General features: G+C 54.7%; 6 protein-coding genes across 6 annotated transcripts; 3 read left to right on the forward strand and 3 right to left on the reverse strand.

The window, feature by feature from the left end:
* Nucleotides 1-118: 118 nt before the first annotated feature.
* On the forward strand, nucleotides 119-895 carry J4E86_008581 (uncharacterized protein; the record flags this gene model as incomplete). The annotated part of the gene is made up of 2 exons (XM_051449092.1): nucleotides 119-322; nucleotides 374-895. 2 exons carry the CDS (start codon nucleotides 119-121, stop codon nucleotides 893-895), a joined length of 726 nt encoding a protein of 241 aa, XP_051299511.1.
* Nucleotides 896-1,588: 693 nt separating this feature from the next.
* J4E86_008582 (uncharacterized protein) lies at nucleotides 1,589-3,377 on the reverse strand (the record flags this gene model as incomplete). The annotated part of the gene is made up of 4 exons (XM_051449093.1): nucleotides 1,589-2,000; nucleotides 2,047-2,487; nucleotides 2,537-3,249; nucleotides 3,300-3,377. The coding sequence occupies 4 exons, from the start codon at nucleotides 3,375-3,377 to the stop codon at nucleotides 1,589-1,591; spliced, it is 1,644 nt and encodes a 547-aa protein (XP_051299512.1).
* A 435-nt stretch (nucleotides 3,378-3,812) lies between these two features.
* On the reverse strand, nucleotides 3,813-8,214 carry J4E86_008583 (uncharacterized protein; the record flags this gene model as incomplete). The annotated part of the gene is made up of 4 exons (XM_051449094.1): nucleotides 3,813-4,092; nucleotides 4,148-4,485; nucleotides 4,533-6,268; nucleotides 6,318-8,214. The coding sequence occupies 4 exons, from the start codon at nucleotides 8,212-8,214 to the stop codon at nucleotides 3,813-3,815; spliced, it is 4,251 nt and encodes a 1,416-aa protein (XP_051299513.1).
* An 849-nt stretch (nucleotides 8,215-9,063) lies between these two features.
* Nucleotides 9,064-13,652, forward strand: J4E86_008584 (uncharacterized protein; the record flags this gene model as incomplete). Its single annotated transcript, XM_051449095.1, has 4 exons — nucleotides 9,064-9,339; nucleotides 9,390-9,762; nucleotides 9,810-10,092; nucleotides 10,148-13,652. The coding sequence occupies 4 exons, from the start codon at nucleotides 9,064-9,066 to the stop codon at nucleotides 13,650-13,652; spliced, it is 4,437 nt and encodes a 1,478-aa protein (XP_051299514.1).
* Nucleotides 13,653-14,501: 849 nt separating this feature from the next.
* On the forward strand, nucleotides 14,502-16,193 carry J4E86_008585 (uncharacterized protein; the record flags this gene model as incomplete). The annotated part of the gene is made up of 2 exons (XM_051449096.1): nucleotides 14,502-15,588; nucleotides 15,646-16,193. 2 exons carry the CDS (start codon nucleotides 14,502-14,504, stop codon nucleotides 16,191-16,193), a joined length of 1,635 nt encoding a protein of 544 aa, XP_051299515.1.
* Nucleotides 16,194-16,338: 145 nt separating this feature from the next.
* J4E86_008586 (uncharacterized protein) lies at nucleotides 16,339-17,026 on the reverse strand (the record flags this gene model as incomplete). The annotated part of the gene is made up of 2 exons (XM_051449097.1): nucleotides 16,339-16,517; nucleotides 16,579-17,026. The coding sequence occupies 2 exons, from the start codon at nucleotides 17,024-17,026 to the stop codon at nucleotides 16,339-16,341; spliced, it is 627 nt and encodes a 208-aa protein (XP_051299516.1).
* Nucleotides 17,027-17,254: the final 228 nt, after the last annotated feature.

The raw sequence follows: 17,254 nt of genomic DNA on the forward strand, positions 1-17,254 counted from the left end.
CAGAGTCGTGCATTTTTCTCGGAAGCGCACGGGCTTCTCGGAATGAGCTCACTCGAGGGACGGCGCATGTTACCAGGTGCTCTACCACACCCAAGGACACCACTTTGCCAGCACTACCATGGCAGCCTCAGCCACTATCGTACTGCCTGGCGACAACATCGCGCAGAGCGCCCTCCCAACTGGCACAGGCAAAAAGAAGACGCTCACCCTCGGACCCGGTTTGCGACACACGCCGCCAGACACGGTCACGGCCACGGTCGCGGGCGCGCTCGTGACGGACAACAAGAAGAATGCCGCTTCGGTCGAGTTCAACACTGGAAGGGTGAGAGATCTATTCCGTCTCCTCCACCTTGCTTGCTAATCCCCTTGACAGTATCTTCCCTTTGCAGGCGACCTCGTCATCGCGACTGTGAATGGCTCTGCCGCCGAGAACTTCAATTGTCTCCTCACCCCGAACACGCCGGCTGCGACCCTACCCCACCTAGCCTTCGAGGGCGCGACCAAGAAGACGCGGCCCCAGCTGCCCCCAAACTCCCTGGTCTACTGTCGCGTCGCGAGCGCCGGCAAGGACCTACCATCAGAGCTCACCTGTGTCGATCCCTCCACGGGCAAGGGCGAAGGTCTCGGTCTGTTAAAGGGGGGTATGGTGTTCAAGATCAGCCTGGGTATGGCACGGAGGATGCTTGCAGCGCGCGGAGGCATATCTCTGTTGGAAACCCTGGGCTCCAAAATCGGGTTCGAGGTCACCGTCGGCCGAAACGGACTTGTGCACGTTGATGGAGGAAACGTCAAGACGACATTGGCAATTGGACAGGCTATACAAGAGGTGGATGTCGCGGCCCTCGGGGACGAAGCACAGAAGAAGCTTGCTGCCGCGACGCTGAAGCAATGTTGAGGAAGATACGCGGATTGCTATGTCAGACTTTGCAATCGCACGATGGAAGGATGGCGCCATTGTCACGCACGTTGGTCTATGTGAAGACTGATCGTAGGCGGGCTATCAGCTGTTGGCGGACAACTGGCTGTGAAGGGCAAAACTCGACGTTTGCGACTAGCACGCGCGACGCATGAGAGATCGGCGTCCATGTCAATGCCAGACTGAGTTGTCGACGGATGTTACATTGCCAGATTCCGTTGATTATCTGCGTCTGGTCGCACTGGATGAAGACTGTTGGAACCTAATGAGCCCGCCTGAGTACATTAGAAGTGTTCCAGCGAGAGCACATCTGGAGTATCACGATTAGGTGGTCATAGGCGGCACACCCCGTTGGAAGCAAGCAGGTGTCGTAGAACAATTGTTCAAAGGAGTAGTGTGTTTGTAGGCTGAATGATGAACATGTAATATATTTATATTTCTCTAGTATCTGTGCTTGACACTACGGGTCGTGAGCTCCATGAGACGCGACGCCGTCATAGATCAACTCTCAATCTTTGTCTCGTGTCATACACGTCAGCTCCGAGACCGTATGCCAAACTCAGGACCCTTTTTGTACGAAAGGTGGTGTGTCTGCGCCCCTCATAGTGACCCATCCCTGCTAAGCCGACGCTGTCGAGCAGTGTTTCATCGTTCTCTTTTAGCAGATTATCTTTAGGGCACAACACGCTGGGGGTCTCGGGGGAACAGGCTGCACATCCTGATGTTAGGCAATCCGAGCCAGAACTGTACAATCCTCTCCAGACCGAAACCACCTCCGGCGTGCGGCGGGCAACCGTACTTGAAGCAGTCTACGTAGTCCTTGGTTCCAGCACCGGCGGGATCAATCGGGGGATCATGCTTGCGCATCTGCTCTGCGAGCAGCTCTGAGTGATGGATACGCTGTGCACCCGAGCAGATCTCTTGACCCCTCATGAACATGTCATAGGAGTTTGAGAGAGCAGGGTCGGTGGGTGAGGGCATCGTATATGCGGGACGGATAGCAAGAGGGAATTGGTCCAGAGTGTAGAAGTCGGTGTTGTACTTCTCGAGAACAAGACGGCCAAGCATCTTCTCTTGAGGTGTTCTGGAAACATTAGTCAAGCCTTTGAGGATCGTTCCTTCGCACTTACGTCAGATCGTCGTAGTCTCCAAGCTCCTCACCAGCTTCGCGCAGCATCTTGATACCTTCTTGGAAAGGAATCCTGGGAACGTTTCCGGACTGAGGAAGCTTGAACTCATCGACGTGATACACTCCTCTTACAAGTTCTGTCTCTTTCTTGTACCGTGCGTTGAGCTCGTTGAAGATGAAGAGCATGAGGTCTTCCAGCACACTCATGACTTCATGGTAGTTCTCCTGGAATTCCATCTCAAGATCCAGTCCGGTGAACTCGGTCAAGTGACGGGCCGTGTTGGAGTTCTCGGCGCGGAAGACAGGACCGATCTCCATGACCTTTTGGAAGCGGGAGGCGATCAACATTTGCTTGTAGAACTGTGGTGACTGAGCAAGGTAGGCGGGGCGACCGAAGTACTTCAGCTCGAAGACATTAGCACCTCCCTCAGAGGCAGCTCCACTAAATGTCATATTAGTATATGTAACGAATCACCACACGAGTAACATACAGAATCTTTGGAGTATGCACTAGAACGAAGCCCTTCTTCGAGAGGAACTCCTGGAACAAGGCGCAAACACCGCTCTTGATGACAAAGATAGATTGGTTGATCTTGGCTCGCAGATCAAGCGTCCGGTTGTTCAACCTTGTGTTCAGACTGACGAGTGGGCGCTCGCCACCTTCCTCCTCTTTCTGATCCTCTTCCGCAGCAGTCTCAGTTGGCATGGGGCGTTCCGCGTCCGACACTTGAAGTGGTAGCGGAATTTCAGCACTGGCCTCGACGAAGAGCTTCTGGACATGGATCTCGAAATCGGTGATACTGGCACTCTTGATGGGCTCCTTCACACGCTTGACGATACCCGTAACGACGAGTGTGCTCTCGGTGCTGACGTTGCCGCAGAACTTGACCATCTGCTTGCTCAGCTTGTCGCTGGCCGCAACGACAGCCTGCACGGTGTTGAGGTTTTGTCGCAGGTTCAAGAAAGCGAGCTTCGCAGATTGTACCCTTGCATTCTCAACCCAGCACCTGAACGTAATCTCCTTGTCCTCGTTGTTGGCGACATCGGTAAGCTCAGTGCGCGGAGTTCCCGTAGGCTTGTACTCTTTGGATCCAATGAGGGGAAGTTCGCCGTATGCGCCTGCGGAAACGTCGGCGCAGTCGTCGACTTCTTTCTTGGTACGCTCAGCGAGTTCGCGGGCTTTGGCTGCGGCCTTCTTCTCTGCCTGGGCTACTGTTAATGTCATGGACTTGACGGGAAAGAGACTCTACTGACCTTCTCTTTCTCTTTCTGCGCCTTCTTCAGCGCGTTCTTGGAGGGCGGCTCAGCGCCAGCAGCTGCGGCGTCACTCATTGTGGTTGGATTGGGGGTGTTTTGAGTCGCGTTGTTCTATAGTCAGACGTGTGCTAGGGACTCACATTTCCATAGTGGGGCAGCCGTGGATGAATCACAGCCCCGCTATCCCCGCGGCGTCATAGCCCACTACGGGATCCTTGAACACCTGGGCTGTCTAAGTACAATACAATGCCCGCCTAATAGCCTCAATGGCTCAGGATACATGTTTCGACTCTCATACAATTACTAACTAATGCAGCTGGGTATAGTAAAAATTGTCATTCCCGCTCAAACCCAATGCTTCCCAGACGCCCTGCAGCAAAACAAGCCGCTATGCTTCATGGTACAAAAAAAGATCATGTCCTCAACGATCATTTTGTGGTTCAGCCGCCAGCGCAACTATCTCATTCTCTTTGCAGTCTCTCACTGCTGGGTGTCGTCGATAGTCAGCCTTCAGCCAACGATGGACGTTCGACTGGAGGTCGACGCGCTCGCGTTCCCATCCCAAAGTTTCACTGTCTTGACAGCTGAATGCTTTGGTTCGTGACATGAGAATATATTGACGTGAGTGTCGTTGGCAGCCGCCGCAGCAATCATCAGTCGATGAGGGTGAAATGCAGTGACCGAGATAGGGGCAGATCGATCGCGAAGGAAACCCGAATAGGGCTCAAGGTGCGACACAGGCTGGCCGTTGTTGATGTTGAAGATTTTCACACGATGTCGTTGTGTGCCACTACACACGTTAACGTTAACATGTTTCGTAATCTTGGAATGTGATGAGCACTTACGTGGCAAAAACGGGAGCATGTTCATGAACGCTGAGTGTTCTTAGGGTGTCGGAAGTTGCTTGGATAGTCTTCACGCTTCGGTCCCAGCGTATGTCCCATAGCTTGACCTCACCGCCACGGCAGCCGCTCACAAGTTCACGCTGTCCACCGCGCTGCAGGTGAACGTTGGTGATCCATTGCTTGTGCTCTTTCCAGACCTTGACCATGGCGGTGGCGGGCTTTTGGCGTTGATCGTATACTCGGATGGCACCATCACCAAAACCAGCAACAAAGACGTCTCCCTCGACTTGATCAGAGGTTAAGGATGTAATGCAAGAACCGGATCGTGCGGGAAGGTCCTACTCAGGTCAGCTACGACATCACGGATGCGGAGAGCGCAACTTACATTGGTACATACTTCGGTCCCAGCGTTCCACACGCGAATGACCTTCACGTCGCCAGCAACTAGGATGAGACCTCTCCCTTGCTGCCAATCGAATACCAGACCGGCGTTCTTGTTACTCGAAACAAGATCGGTAAGCGCGCGGAATCCTGTCACTAGTTCTGTCTCTCCTTTACGGTCGTAATTGCGGAATATCTTGATTACACCATCCGAGGATCCTGTCATTAGTAGTGCCTGGTCGTCCTCGTTGATGAATCGCACGTCCGTTATTCTCGACTCGGGAGGGTTCCCGTTGGAGAAAGAATTGATTCTGTTGACCGACTTTGAGTAGTCGAAAATATTGACAGTATCCCGTGTATCTGTCACTACGAGATGGTCCTCAAACTGGTGGAAACACATCTTGGCAGGTTGGCTGAGGTTGTCGAAATATCCTCGTGGCACGTCCCAACGATTGGAAACGGCAATGTCCTTCAACGGCTGAGTCTCGGCAATAATCCTGTCGTTACGGTTCCTCCGCCAGAGTCTGCCATTATAGTCGGTACTTCCTGGTTCGTCGGCTTCTGTGGGCTTCATCTGAGGTTCGCGGAAGTACTCTACGGACCATTCGAAGAACACACTCTTGAGTGGGATATCTGGTTTCTCCGTCAAGTTCCTGTTCTTGAACCCTCGTGAGGTTGGCTGCTCTACGGTATGATACTTTTCAGGTGTCTGGGGGCGAGAGACCGCGGGAGTGTGGGCATCATCGGCAGCAGATCTCCCTGAAGATTTCTGTCGAGGGCTTGCTGAATCTTGGCCTGCCCAGAGATTCTTCAGCGAAGCGCCGACACTCGTGGACTTTCGGATGCCACCGAAGAGTGACAAGTAGGTTGAGTCTTTGGTCGGTGTTGGGGGATTCGAGGCTTTTTGCGGCGCAGAAGTCTCTTCTACTGCACGGCGCATGGGTCGAGGAGCTGGCGCGTTTTGGAGAGCTTCGTCTAGTTGGGGCTGTACAAACTTGGCTAGAGACGACTCGATAAGTGATATCAGGATGTAATCAACAACAATTCCAGCGTCTTTTGCGATCTCCGGATGCGGATCGACTGACATGACCAGCAACTCTTTCCAAATGGCAGAGTATATGGTATTTTGCGAACAAGACGTCGATTCGGAAGCACTGCCCGTAGCTCCTGTACGTGCTTTCATGTGGAGCGCATCGGGGTTCTTGTCATCAGATTGCTTTGTGTCTGAGTTGGCGTAATCCTCCGATAGTTGCTCGAATGCGGCAACGATGAACCGGGTCTTGTAGCGGGCAACGAACGTTGAGAAAAAGATGAGAAGCTCTTTGCGCACCATACTATTACCGTCCATGGTCATAATGAGGATCATAGACGCGATGGACTCTTCGATGTTGGCCACCTGTGGGGTAACATCGCGGATACCAAGGAAGGACGCCAATGCATGCAGCATTGCTGCCCGTACCTCAGCAACGGGGTCCACGATTAGCTCGCAAAGTCGTTCATGTGCCATGCACCGTATGCCGACCCACTTGGCTTCTTCGTAGTTGACCCAGAGCTTGCTCAGACAAAGGCACGACCATTGCCTGAGCAACGGGTTCTGCATATCTTTGAGATGATCCAAGCAGCTCTCTACAAGCTCTGTGCTTAGTGAAGCACGTTGTCCTTGGTTGTAGTCTTTGCAGAACATGGAGACTATGAAGGCACACATTGCGCGGTGTTCGCTTGCGTTCTGAATAGGTATACCTGTTTGAGTTTAGCTAACAGGCAGTCTTTTGGATTGAATCTTGAATACCAGAATTGGGATTGAATATGTTGATGAAGTACTGATAGCCGTTGTCCTTGAGAAGATCGGCTTGGCAGGACTGATCGACTGCAAGTATTCGGGCCCAGATGAATACCATGACTGGCTTGAGCTCATTGGCTTGCGATTGTAGTAGCTTGAGGACGTATGGGAAGATGCCAATGCTGAGTGCAAGATTTACAGCCCAGGGGCCATGATCTAAGAAACTCGACAATAGGATCAACGCTCGGAGACGATGCACTTGACTGAGTAGTACTTGGAGCACTATAGGAAGTTGTTCCGGTACCTTTTGCTCCACGGCGCCCTGTGTCAGGTATACCTCGAAAGCGGTCAGCTGTTCAGAGAAGAAGTCGGAGTGTTTGTAGTTGAAATCTTTCTCTCCGCGTGCTTCGGCCTGCAAATCCGGCAGCTGAGCCAGGATCAGCTCAACGGCCAAGTCCCAACTGCGCCAGAGCGGGTGGTTATGTGTTTGGGGGATCTCGGGATGGGAGACGGGATTGCAGTGGTATGCGCGCATGACGCGCTGTGCAAGAAGATAGTTGCGGAATAGAGCAGCAACCATCAAGTCCTGACGGAACAGTTTCTTGAACAGAGGTTTGGAGAGAGAGTTCCACGCAATGGTATCGGTAATGGCTGTGAAGATCCAGTTCAGCTCACCAATAGGCGTTCTACGCTCAGAGACTTTGCCTGGAATGTTGTGGGCATCTCGTAGGCTGACCTTGCTCGGGAGTGGGTTTTGCAAGATGAAGAAGCGTACGGCCATGGTTATGGGGTCAGTTAGACAGGATGTGAAGATATCAGCAGGCAGCTCGGGGTTAGTAGGGAGAGACTCGCGCTCTCTGCATGCTGCCAAATGGATGCAATCACTGAAATCGACATGCTCGACGCTGGGATCTCTCCGGCGCGCCTCTTCAAACTCGGCCTGGTGTTTCTCGGCAAAGCGGTTGAAGTTGCTGATGATGAGGCCAGCATCGGAGCAGTCATAGACGAACAGACTAGGTGCGCCGATCCAGGATTGCAAGTCGTAGAGCGACAAGGGAATGTACTGCGTGTAGTTTCTGTTGAAGACCCAGATCTCGCCGGAAGACGTTGGTTTAGGCACGCCATGGCCGTTGTAGTGGAACAAGACTCGCTCATTGCGGGCATTCCGGCGCAGAGTTGACGCGTATTTCCTCGTCTCTTCGGTTGTGGGGTCTAGCAGTAGTTTGTAGCGCGTGCGCATGCTCAGCTGCTCGTACTGGGTCTGGAGGGCCTTTCCGATCTGGTTCATGGGCGTGTGGCCGGGCGTCTGGGAGGTAACTGTCGGGTCGATCCAGCACTCCTCCTTGGCACACGGGTTGGTCTTGATAACGTCTGGGGGATCAACGCCAATGTTGAGGCAGAGAGCGAGGACAGCGGAGACGGTCTTGAGGCGGTCCCGCATGCGCCATTCTTGGACGGGAAAGGCACAGTCCTGGTTCTTGGGGTGGCCGCCCGTCTCGTGTTTCTTGTCGGTGTAGTACATGAAGAAGTTTGAGGTGAGCAGGTTGCTGTACTCCTCCGAGTTGAGCTGGTCGTCCCAGCCATGGCGGATCTTGAAGTGGCCGTCGACGCTTCCCTCGTCGGTGCTCTCGGGCGGGAGGGCCGGATGGCGCGGCCCAAAGTCGCTCTTCGCGCGCAACATGCTGGGACGGGCAGACTGAGGGCCTATCGAGGCAGGGCGGGCAGGCGGCGCATGTTCGTCGACGGGCGAGGCAGGCGCGGCATCGGCGGCGGCAGCGGTGCTGGGGCGCGAGGAGGCAGCGGGCTCGGGGTGGTGGGCGCCGTCCATGGCGAGGGGGGCGTGCGAGGCAAGCGGATTGGGGTGCGTGTGGCCGCTGGCGAGAGGCAGTTGGTCGGCGGTTCTCATGGTGAGCTTCAGCGAGCAGCGACGGTCGTGATGGGGCCCATAGCGCGAGGCGGTGGCAGCGGGACGCGTGTGGTGAGAGCGGCAGGCACGAGTATGGGCCGTGGCAGTGGACGTCACGGCAATGGCACGTCTATTGCACAGTGCGCGTGGATCTAGGGCAGCAGAGGTGAGGCAGCTCGACAGTGCATGTCGTCGGCGCTAGGCCCGAGCCAGCGCGCGGTGAGAGATGCGCTCCACCTAGGCACCGCGACCACGGAAGGCCAGAGCACGGGTGCAGCGCGGATGCAGTCTCGCATGGTTCGGTCGCAATGCTGGCTGGCCAACGGCGCAAACACTGGCTAGCCTCTGCACCATCGCGACGCGCCTCTTGCACTGAGGCGTCTTTGCAGGCCCGTATGCATGCTCCGGTGGCTGCAGCCAATGGCACGCCCGTAGCCTCGTCGGCGTCCGCTGATCCTCCCGGTCTCAGGGGCGCAAGGTGAACAGAGCAGACCGACCACCGTAACCCGTTGTCCGCCTGGTCGTCTTTCCTTGTGTGTCTACCGGACGTGTCGCCCTTGGAACTGCTGCGCCGTCGTCTGCCTCCGCATCCTCAGCAGGCCATAATACATCCCCCCAAAAGCTGCCGCCGCCCATCCCTACCACGCTCTGCTGTCCTCTCCCCAGCCGTACGACATGCGCGCGCGCCCCGTCCATTGCTCTGCCTAATTACCTCACCCTCGCCAGCCCAGCCTCTGCGTGCGCTCCGCCTCTCCTCCCTCTGTCTCTGTCTCTGTCTCCCAGGCCGAATGCGTGCGCGATAGGCCCCGGCCGCTCCAGCACCACCGCCCTCGCACCACCGCCGCCGCCATGTCCTTTCTCTTCGGCAAGAAGAGCAAGCAGCAGTCGAATACGCTGCCCCCAGCAACTCGGGAAATCACCTCGTCGCATGGCCCAGGCCAACCACCCCCCGCCGTCAATGGCACTGGCTCACGCGAACTCGAGAAGCCCCGTGGCGGCCCCCCGTCCCAGACACCCACGCCCGGCACCAGTGTGAACAACTCGTTGAGCTCCCTCCAGAATCCTGCAAATGCGCTCACCCCCGAGCCCAAGGCCCTGCGGGAGAAGGCCGACACCAACATTCAGGTACGCGCCATCGCAACTTCCTCGTGCCGCGCCTGTGCTGACTGCGACAGAACACGAACCCCAGATTTGCCGGCAATTCGCCAGACTCGCCTTACCCCTGGTCCTCCCGCCGCCTGAACTTCACCGCAGGCAATCCGTTCCCGCGATACGGCGCCGCCATCAATGCCACGGCTTCCAAGGATGGCACCATCTACCTTATGGGTGGACTGGTGGGCGGCGCGACGGTCAAGGGTGATCTGTGGCTGACAGAAATGGGCAACGGCAGCATGGCCTGCTATCCCATCTCCACCACGGGAGACGGCCCTGGTCCCCGTGTCGGTCACGCCAGTTTGCTTGTTGGCAATGCATTCATTGTCTTTGGAGGAGACACCAAACTGGCTGATAACGATGACCTGGACGATACCCTGTATCTCCTCAACACATGTGGGTAGAGCCTGGAATGACCTATACCTCCGACTAACGTGTCGCAGCTACAAAACACTGGTCGCGCGCGCTACCACAAGGCCCCCGTCCCACCGGTCGCTACGGACACACCCTAAACATCCTCGGCTCCAAGATATACATTTTCGGCGGACAGGTTGAGGGCTTCTTCTTTAACGATCTAGTAGCGTTCGACCTGAATTCATTGCAATCTTCGGCCAGCCGATGGGAGGTGTTACTACCAAACACAAAGGAACAGGCTTCTCCACAGGGCAGATCCCCACCAGCCCGCACTAATCACTCGGTGGTGACTTGGAACGACAAGCTCTATCTGTACGTATCCCAGTTTCTTGCCTTATTCAACCTTTGATTGACTGATTGTTTTCAGCTTCGGTGGCACAGACGGCATCACCTGGTTCAACGATGTCTGGACCTATGAGCCACGTTCCAACGCGTGGACGGAGCTCGACTGCATTGGTTACATTCCCGTAGCCCGCGAAGGCCATTCTGCCGCCCTCGTAAACGACACCATGTACATCTTTGGCGGGCGCACTCAGGAAGGCGTTGATTTGGGCGACCTTGCCGCATTCCGGATTTCCTCCCGCCGCTGGTACATGTTCCAAAACATGGGCCACTCCCCGTCAGCCCGATCAGGACATAGCATGACCGCATTTGGAAAGCACATCGTCGTCTTGGCTGGCGAGCCCAGCTCTTCAGTCAGTGACAGGAACGAGCTCAGCCTTAGTTACATACTGGACACATCCAAGATAAGGTATCCGCCCAATGAAAGTGCTCCTCCACCACAACCGCAGAACACCCAGCGGAAGATGAGTGGTGGTGAGAGAAGCAATGTTCCTCCCGCTAAAGTCGGCTCCCCTCCAACGCGCGAGAGCATGATGTCCGGCCCCCAAACGACAAGAGCCCCAGAGAATATGGGCAACGGCATTAACCCAGGATCACGGCTGCCTCGTGCAGCTAATCAGGGGCCCCCAGGCCCTCCGCCACTTCAGCAGCCTCCGCAACCCCGTGAGAATGGCGTTGTCGTACAGGGTGCCGTGAAGCCCAGGAGCAAAACTCCCACCAAAAACGAACGCGGATACGGCCCACCTATCGATACAGGCGCTGTATCCGCCGTGGACAGAGACAACATGTCACCCATGACCCGCGACAGCCCGTCTACGAATGACATGCAAAGGAAGGCTTCGGATGCTGTAAGCCAACGTACCCCGAAGGAGTCTATGGACACTATGCGCACCGCTAGCACCACCGTTTCACGGAACACGTCCAAGTCTCACCGTGCGCAAGCTTCTCAAGATAGCACAGACCAGGCAACGAGGCAGTCTTTCGAAACACAGCAGCATCGCGGCTTTGTCCGTGACGCTGATCAATTACCCAGCGAAGGCCTGAAGAACGCATCGCTCGCTAACGACCAGAGAAATGCTGACCTGGTCAGAGAACTTGAGCACGTCAAGAGTCGCAACGCATGGTACGCCTCCGAGCTTGCACTTGCCCGTCGAGCAGGTTACAGTTCGGGCAACTCCACAAGTCCTGTATTTGATGAACGGTCGGCCGACGCGTTTCGGGATGAAGACAGACCTTTGCTGGAGGCGCTTCTTAAGATGAAGACCGAGCTTGAACGAGTGCAAACGTCAATCAAAGCCCAAGGTGACGATGCTGCAAAGAGGATCGCTGAAGTGGAGAGGCAGCGGGATGCAGCCGTCAGCGAAGCCATATACGCAAAAACCAAGTTAGCGGCTCATGGAGGCGGTAGTCAGAACGGAACCCCACAGCCAGATGGAGCTCGAAGCACAAGTACACCTGACGCCGATCGCCTCCAGGACATCAGCCGTCGGTTAGCTACATCTTTGGCTGCTCAGGGCGACCTGGCTACCAAGGTGGAGCATTTGACTCGTCAGATTGACGCCGAAAAGAAGGCCAAGCAGCTAGCTGAGGAAACCGCTGAAGCTGCCCAGAAACGCGTACAAGAACTGGACTCGACCCGACAAAAGGCCACGGCTGAATCAGAGAGTCTACGCGCCGAGTTGCACGAAGCTGAGCGTATCGCAAGAGAAGTTTCCACTAGCGCCGCAGAAGCGGAATCGGCATCAAAGCTGCTAGCCATCGACAAGCAAGAGCTGAGCGCCAGGGTTGCTAAGGTGTCCGAAGAATCGAAAACTCAGTCTTCCGTCATTCAATCTCTGCGCGATGCGGTTTTCGCATCTACAGAGAAGTCAACCTTGTTGGAAAAGAAACTGAACGAGGAGCGGACGCAAAGCGAGAACCTGCGCCAGAAGTTGAGCCAGCTTCGTAGCGAATACGAGGCACGCGTTCTGGAACTGGAGACTACGACACAGAAGCTTCGCGATGCGGAGGAGCTAGCGGAGAGCCATGCAGAAGAGGCACGCCTTCATCGAGCCACTGTTTTCTCTGGTCTGCAAACGATGACGGAACGTTCCGAGCACGATGGCGCAAATGCCGATGAGCGCGTCGTGGTGCTGCAACAGCAAGTCGAAGCTGCAAATACCATGGCCCGCAAGAACCAGACAGCAGCTGATCAAGCGTCGGAGAAGCTTCGACGAGCAGAAGAACGAATCGCCGGTCTTGAGGCCTATCAAGAGCAATCTAGTCGTGAGGGACTGACCATCCGTAAACAATTACAACAGGCTATGCGAGATGTACAGCTCTCCGAAGCTGAACGTACCGAGCTTCGCCAACAACACGAACGTCTGCGTCTTGAGAGCAATGCGTTTGAAGTCCAGCTCAAGACTCTTCGCAATCTTCTTGATGAAAGAGGTGTGAACCCTGTCGATACGCGACGCTCGAGGGTACTAGACAGTCCAAACTCAAGATTTGGCACACCTGAGTTCAATCGCGTTCGCGAGCTGGAACAACAGGTGGATTCTATGACTAAAGCACATGAGGAGTTGCGTTCCATGTTCGAGGAGCGTGAGCATGAGGTCAGTAAAGAATGGGAGGAGAAGCTACAGGCGCTTCACAACGACCACCAAGCTGCCGTCAAGTACCTCCGTGGTACAGAGAAGATGCTTTCGAAGATGAAACAGGAGCTTGATCGTTACAAGAGCGCGAACCTGAAGCTCGAGGAAGAACTCACTCAAGCGAGACAAGATAAGCGTAGCCCTGCTGACGAAGCTAATCACGCCGAATTGGACGCAGAACGCACCGCACTCCGCTCCGAGTTGGACAGGTCGCGGGAGAACATGGAAGCTACCGTTTCGCGTTTCGAGACTCAGTTGTCCAAACTACAGTCCGACCTGGCTTCCGCTCGCGCCGATGCCGAGACGGCAACAAATGCCACGAAGCAGGCCGAGCATCAGGCGGCTCAGTTTCAGGCAGACCTCGAATCGCTTCGCCGACAGTATGCACAGACAGAAGAGCGTGCACGCGAAGCTGAGAGCCGCGTCCAAATGTTCCTCGATCAGTTTGAGACATCGGTCGATAACTACCGCCGCCAATCTCAGGTTCCGGCTGAGAACGCCCACCCTGAACACAGTCGCCACCGGGCACACGATAGCGTTGCATCGGCCGAGTCTCTGTACAGCCACAACGATGGCTCCAGCACGCCAGAAGCCATACCCCGCCCTTCATCTTCGGCTACACGAAACTCCATGGCCCTTGACAATCTTGCTTCTGAGTTAGACGCACTTAGGAGTCACTGGGAAACTACCAACAAAGCTTACCGATTGAGCGACCGCTTTGATTTTGAACGCATGCCTGAAAACGATAACACTGACGATGTGGATGAACTTTCGCAATGGAGGAAGAGGGTGGAGAGCGACGATGGTCCACAGACTGCCACAGGCAGCCAGGACCTAAAATCTGTTCAGCCGGCTGCAACCATGATCTCGCCTACACAAGTCCACGGATCTTCGTAAAGGCACACACGAACCTTGAAACGCTTTGCTGCTACCTGATGGGACATGTGTTCAGCGATTTGTAAGGCGTAATTTGGTTTTTTACACTTTCTCCTTCTCATGGTACCATCGTGTTTCGATGGGATTTCGTTTTATACCATTTTTGCTATTGCAGGATCATTGACTCAAGACTCTTGAGCTTCTTGCGCCTTGGTCCACTTTCTGGCACTCAGTTGGTGTTGCTCAGTTTGCGCATCAATGACGTAGCGGTTTGCAAATCATGTCATAGATGTCAGAGGAGTTTATTGATGCAGGAACAACTACTGGCAAATGTAGAATTTTGATATCTTAATGTATACGATTTGGTATTTCAAAAAGTGAGCCTTTGAAGCGCGCAAATTTGTTCATTCTATTGTTCGAGAAAGAGGCTGTTGACTCTTCACAAAAAAGTGAAGGTGAAGGGGACTCGACTAGCGCCCCGACCTCGTCGCTCTCCCACGTGGCACAATAGGAACGACGGGCTGTGATTCGCCAGGAGCGACCAAACAATACGGTGATATGAAAGTTACAAGCATCTTCGAGCTCCAGAATGGGACTTTGTACAGGAAAAAATCACGCACTGTTGTCCGACGTCTCGACAATGGGGAAAACGATACACACAGGCAGCCCATGGGTCTAGGGCTAGTATAACATCTCTACAGCTTCTAGTCTTTCTCCTCCTTGCAACCTACTTTCCACTCACCAACTTCTATCTTTGCTCAATTTCTTCTTCTTCTTTCAACTTGCCTTGCTTCTGACGCCGGTCGTCTCTATATTCTCACACTCAAACTTCTTCATCACTCGGTCTGGCACCGCTTCTTTCGAGCTACCATGTCTTCACCTCAAGCTCCCAACTCTCCGGCTCGCTCAGAGGCTCTGGATTCAGGTGCTGGTAGACGCAACGTTTCTCCTGTTCTTCCTGATGTGCCTGTCGACGTACCTAAGAACTTGACTCCAAACTCGCCTGCTCCTCGCTCAGAGCACTCGGACTCGCTCAATGCTGTCTACGACGCCTTTGTCGGTCTTCCTGACTTGCCTGTCGACAACAACCCCGAGCTACCTGCCTTCAACCCCTTTGAGCCCATTGATTCCGGTCTTAATCAACAAGACGACGGCTTGGGTGATCTTTCTGGTTTCCAGTTCGACGCCGACTTTGCTCAACACCAAGATCTCGGTCACAACGAACAGGCCAACGACCACGCCAACGATCACGGTGCCGTCCACGATGCCTTCGCTACACTTGCAACAGCATCCACCAACAACCTCGACTTCGGCATTGGAAACATGGACTTTGACAACACCGCGTTCGACTGCAACGAGTTCACCGGCAACCAAGACAACGCCGACTTCACTGCCACCAACTTGGCGCTATCCCTACAGCATACACTTGCTTCGACTCAGACTCAAGATGGAGGCTGCGCATCTACCGTCGAAGAGCACACTGCACAAGCCTGTAACGAGAAGCCGCAAGTTCCAAAGTACAGCAGTTCTGATGCTGAGTTCAACTTTGAGGAGTTCTGTGCACGCTTTCACTCTGGAGAACTCAGTCCAGCTCAACAGGTTAAGGCTGTCGCCGCCTTGACCGCGAAGAAGAAGGATGCCGTATACCAGGATCTGATGCGCTCTCTTGGATTCCGACCGGCCAAGCCAGCTGCTCCGGTCCCGGAGGGAGCTCTCACAGAGGACAACTACTTACCCATTCCATGGGAGCCCGAGATAGATGAGGATGGGTATGAGATCATACCCATTGAATTCCAAGCTCTCGAGCCTGATCCGGAGTATCCACCCGTTCAGCCCATCTATCCAGCATTTAGCGGGCGCTTCAAGACCGGCGCAGCCGCTAGAGCATACCGCAAGCGCGCCCGCGTTCCAAAGAAGGGCCCAGCACCAGATGTCGAGCGCGTCAAGAAGTATGGACGTAAGTCACAGCATATTCATTATTGTTCCAATATGAACTAATCTGATCTCTTCCTAGGTACGTACTGGGTACGCCGTATCTACGATTCCATGATCGACGTCTCCGACGTCCGCGACAGCGAGAAGTCGATCAACGTCGTTCGCTTTGAACAAGAGGCGTACGATCCCACGGATATCGAGGCTACGGCTCACCACGTCTTCGACGAGGCCATCGCCGTACACAAGCGAGGCTGGGTTCGCCCCAATATCTACCACAAGAAGGTGGTTCGCGGCAAGCTCATGGATATCAGCCAGACGAGCGTGGAGAGGCGCTTGGCCCGTATCTGTTTGTTGTTGCGGCACGTGAAGGCGGCGTGCGATGATGCCTTGCGTGGAGGTCTTACTCTTGCGCTCTTGTGCGACAACCCTGAGGCTAGGGGCTCCACCAAAGACTCGAACAACAATGGCAACGGAAAGCGTGGAAAGAGAATGAAGGTCGCGACGAAGATTTTGGGGGCTGGGTTCATGATTGCGGCTGCGGCAGATGACGAGAAGCCTGACGAAGAGCATGGCGAGAACGAAGAAGAGGAAGGCGAAGGCGAGGAGCGAAGTGGTGATGAGGTTTGATGGTGATGGTGGCGGCAATGGATGCCAGATCTTCACTGCTTTTCGATCCATTCTTTTTGAGCTCTCTGCTTGAGCGGCTGGTCCGCACAAGAGGCTTACATGTCCGTTCGACATCAACTTCCATATCACGTAGCCTTTTTCAAGCTCAGTAGAACTTCACACCTCCAACGCTTTCTACTTCTTGTTTCGTGAACTTGGTACTCGGTGTCTTTTGTTGGTCCTTATCCGGTGATTGAGTAGCCTCTTGGATAGCAGCATCTTTCTGTGCCTTCCTCCTCCTCTTACTTTGGAAAAGAGCCTCCTCGTCCTGGATATCTTTCAGAACTATCACATGTCAGCTTCCAGACTGCCTCTAATCATGTCGTGCTCCAGAGTGTTGGCTTACCCTCAGCCCATTCTCTTTCATCCGCCTCATTCCCCGTTCCCAAAACCGCTTCTACAGAGACGTCTTCCCCTCTCTGTACACGCTCAATAACCTCTTTCAATACCCCAATCTTCGCTTCGGCTTTGTGAAGGTTGTGTGTCCTCTCCTGCTTCAACCATAATATCTGGATAGCCTGGCTGCCAACGAGCAATCCAAGAATGATGTACGGGGTAGCGGGGTTCCATTCTTTGCGCCTAGGTCTCTCAGAGCGCGTCTTGAGTGGCGTTGGTATCAGAGAGGCCCAGAAGCTCGGCTGGACAATGCGCGGGAGGGACATGAAGCGTGGGTGCGACAGCGGGGGTGCGAACATGGCGAAAGCGCGCGCATTCGGACGCGTAGGCGCGAGTAGGGCGGTACGGTGGCCTACGGGCATGCGTAGCAGCTGGCGGAAGAGTCCGGACGGATCCATGGCTAGACGTTGTTTCGATAGGTGTGCTTAGGGCGCGTGGGATGGAACTTTTGGTCTCTCTACCATATTTTCGGATGCAGCGGCTCGAAGTAGTTAGCGTTGTTGGAGATGCCGAGGTCCCGCCTGCATCTCGCATCATTGACATTGCTCCATAAGCGTCATGTCTCTTTACATTCACGACGCTCGAATATGAGTAGATTTGCAAACAAAGAAGGCGCAAGAGGAGCC

Source organism: Alternaria arbusti (genome assembly GCF_024043155.1).
Source record: "Alternaria arbusti strain BMP 1465 chromosome Unknown scaffold_14, whole genome shotgun sequence".
In the NCBI taxonomy this organism is placed as follows: Eukaryota; Fungi; Ascomycota; class Dothideomycetes; order Pleosporales; family Pleosporaceae; genus Alternaria; species Alternaria arbusti.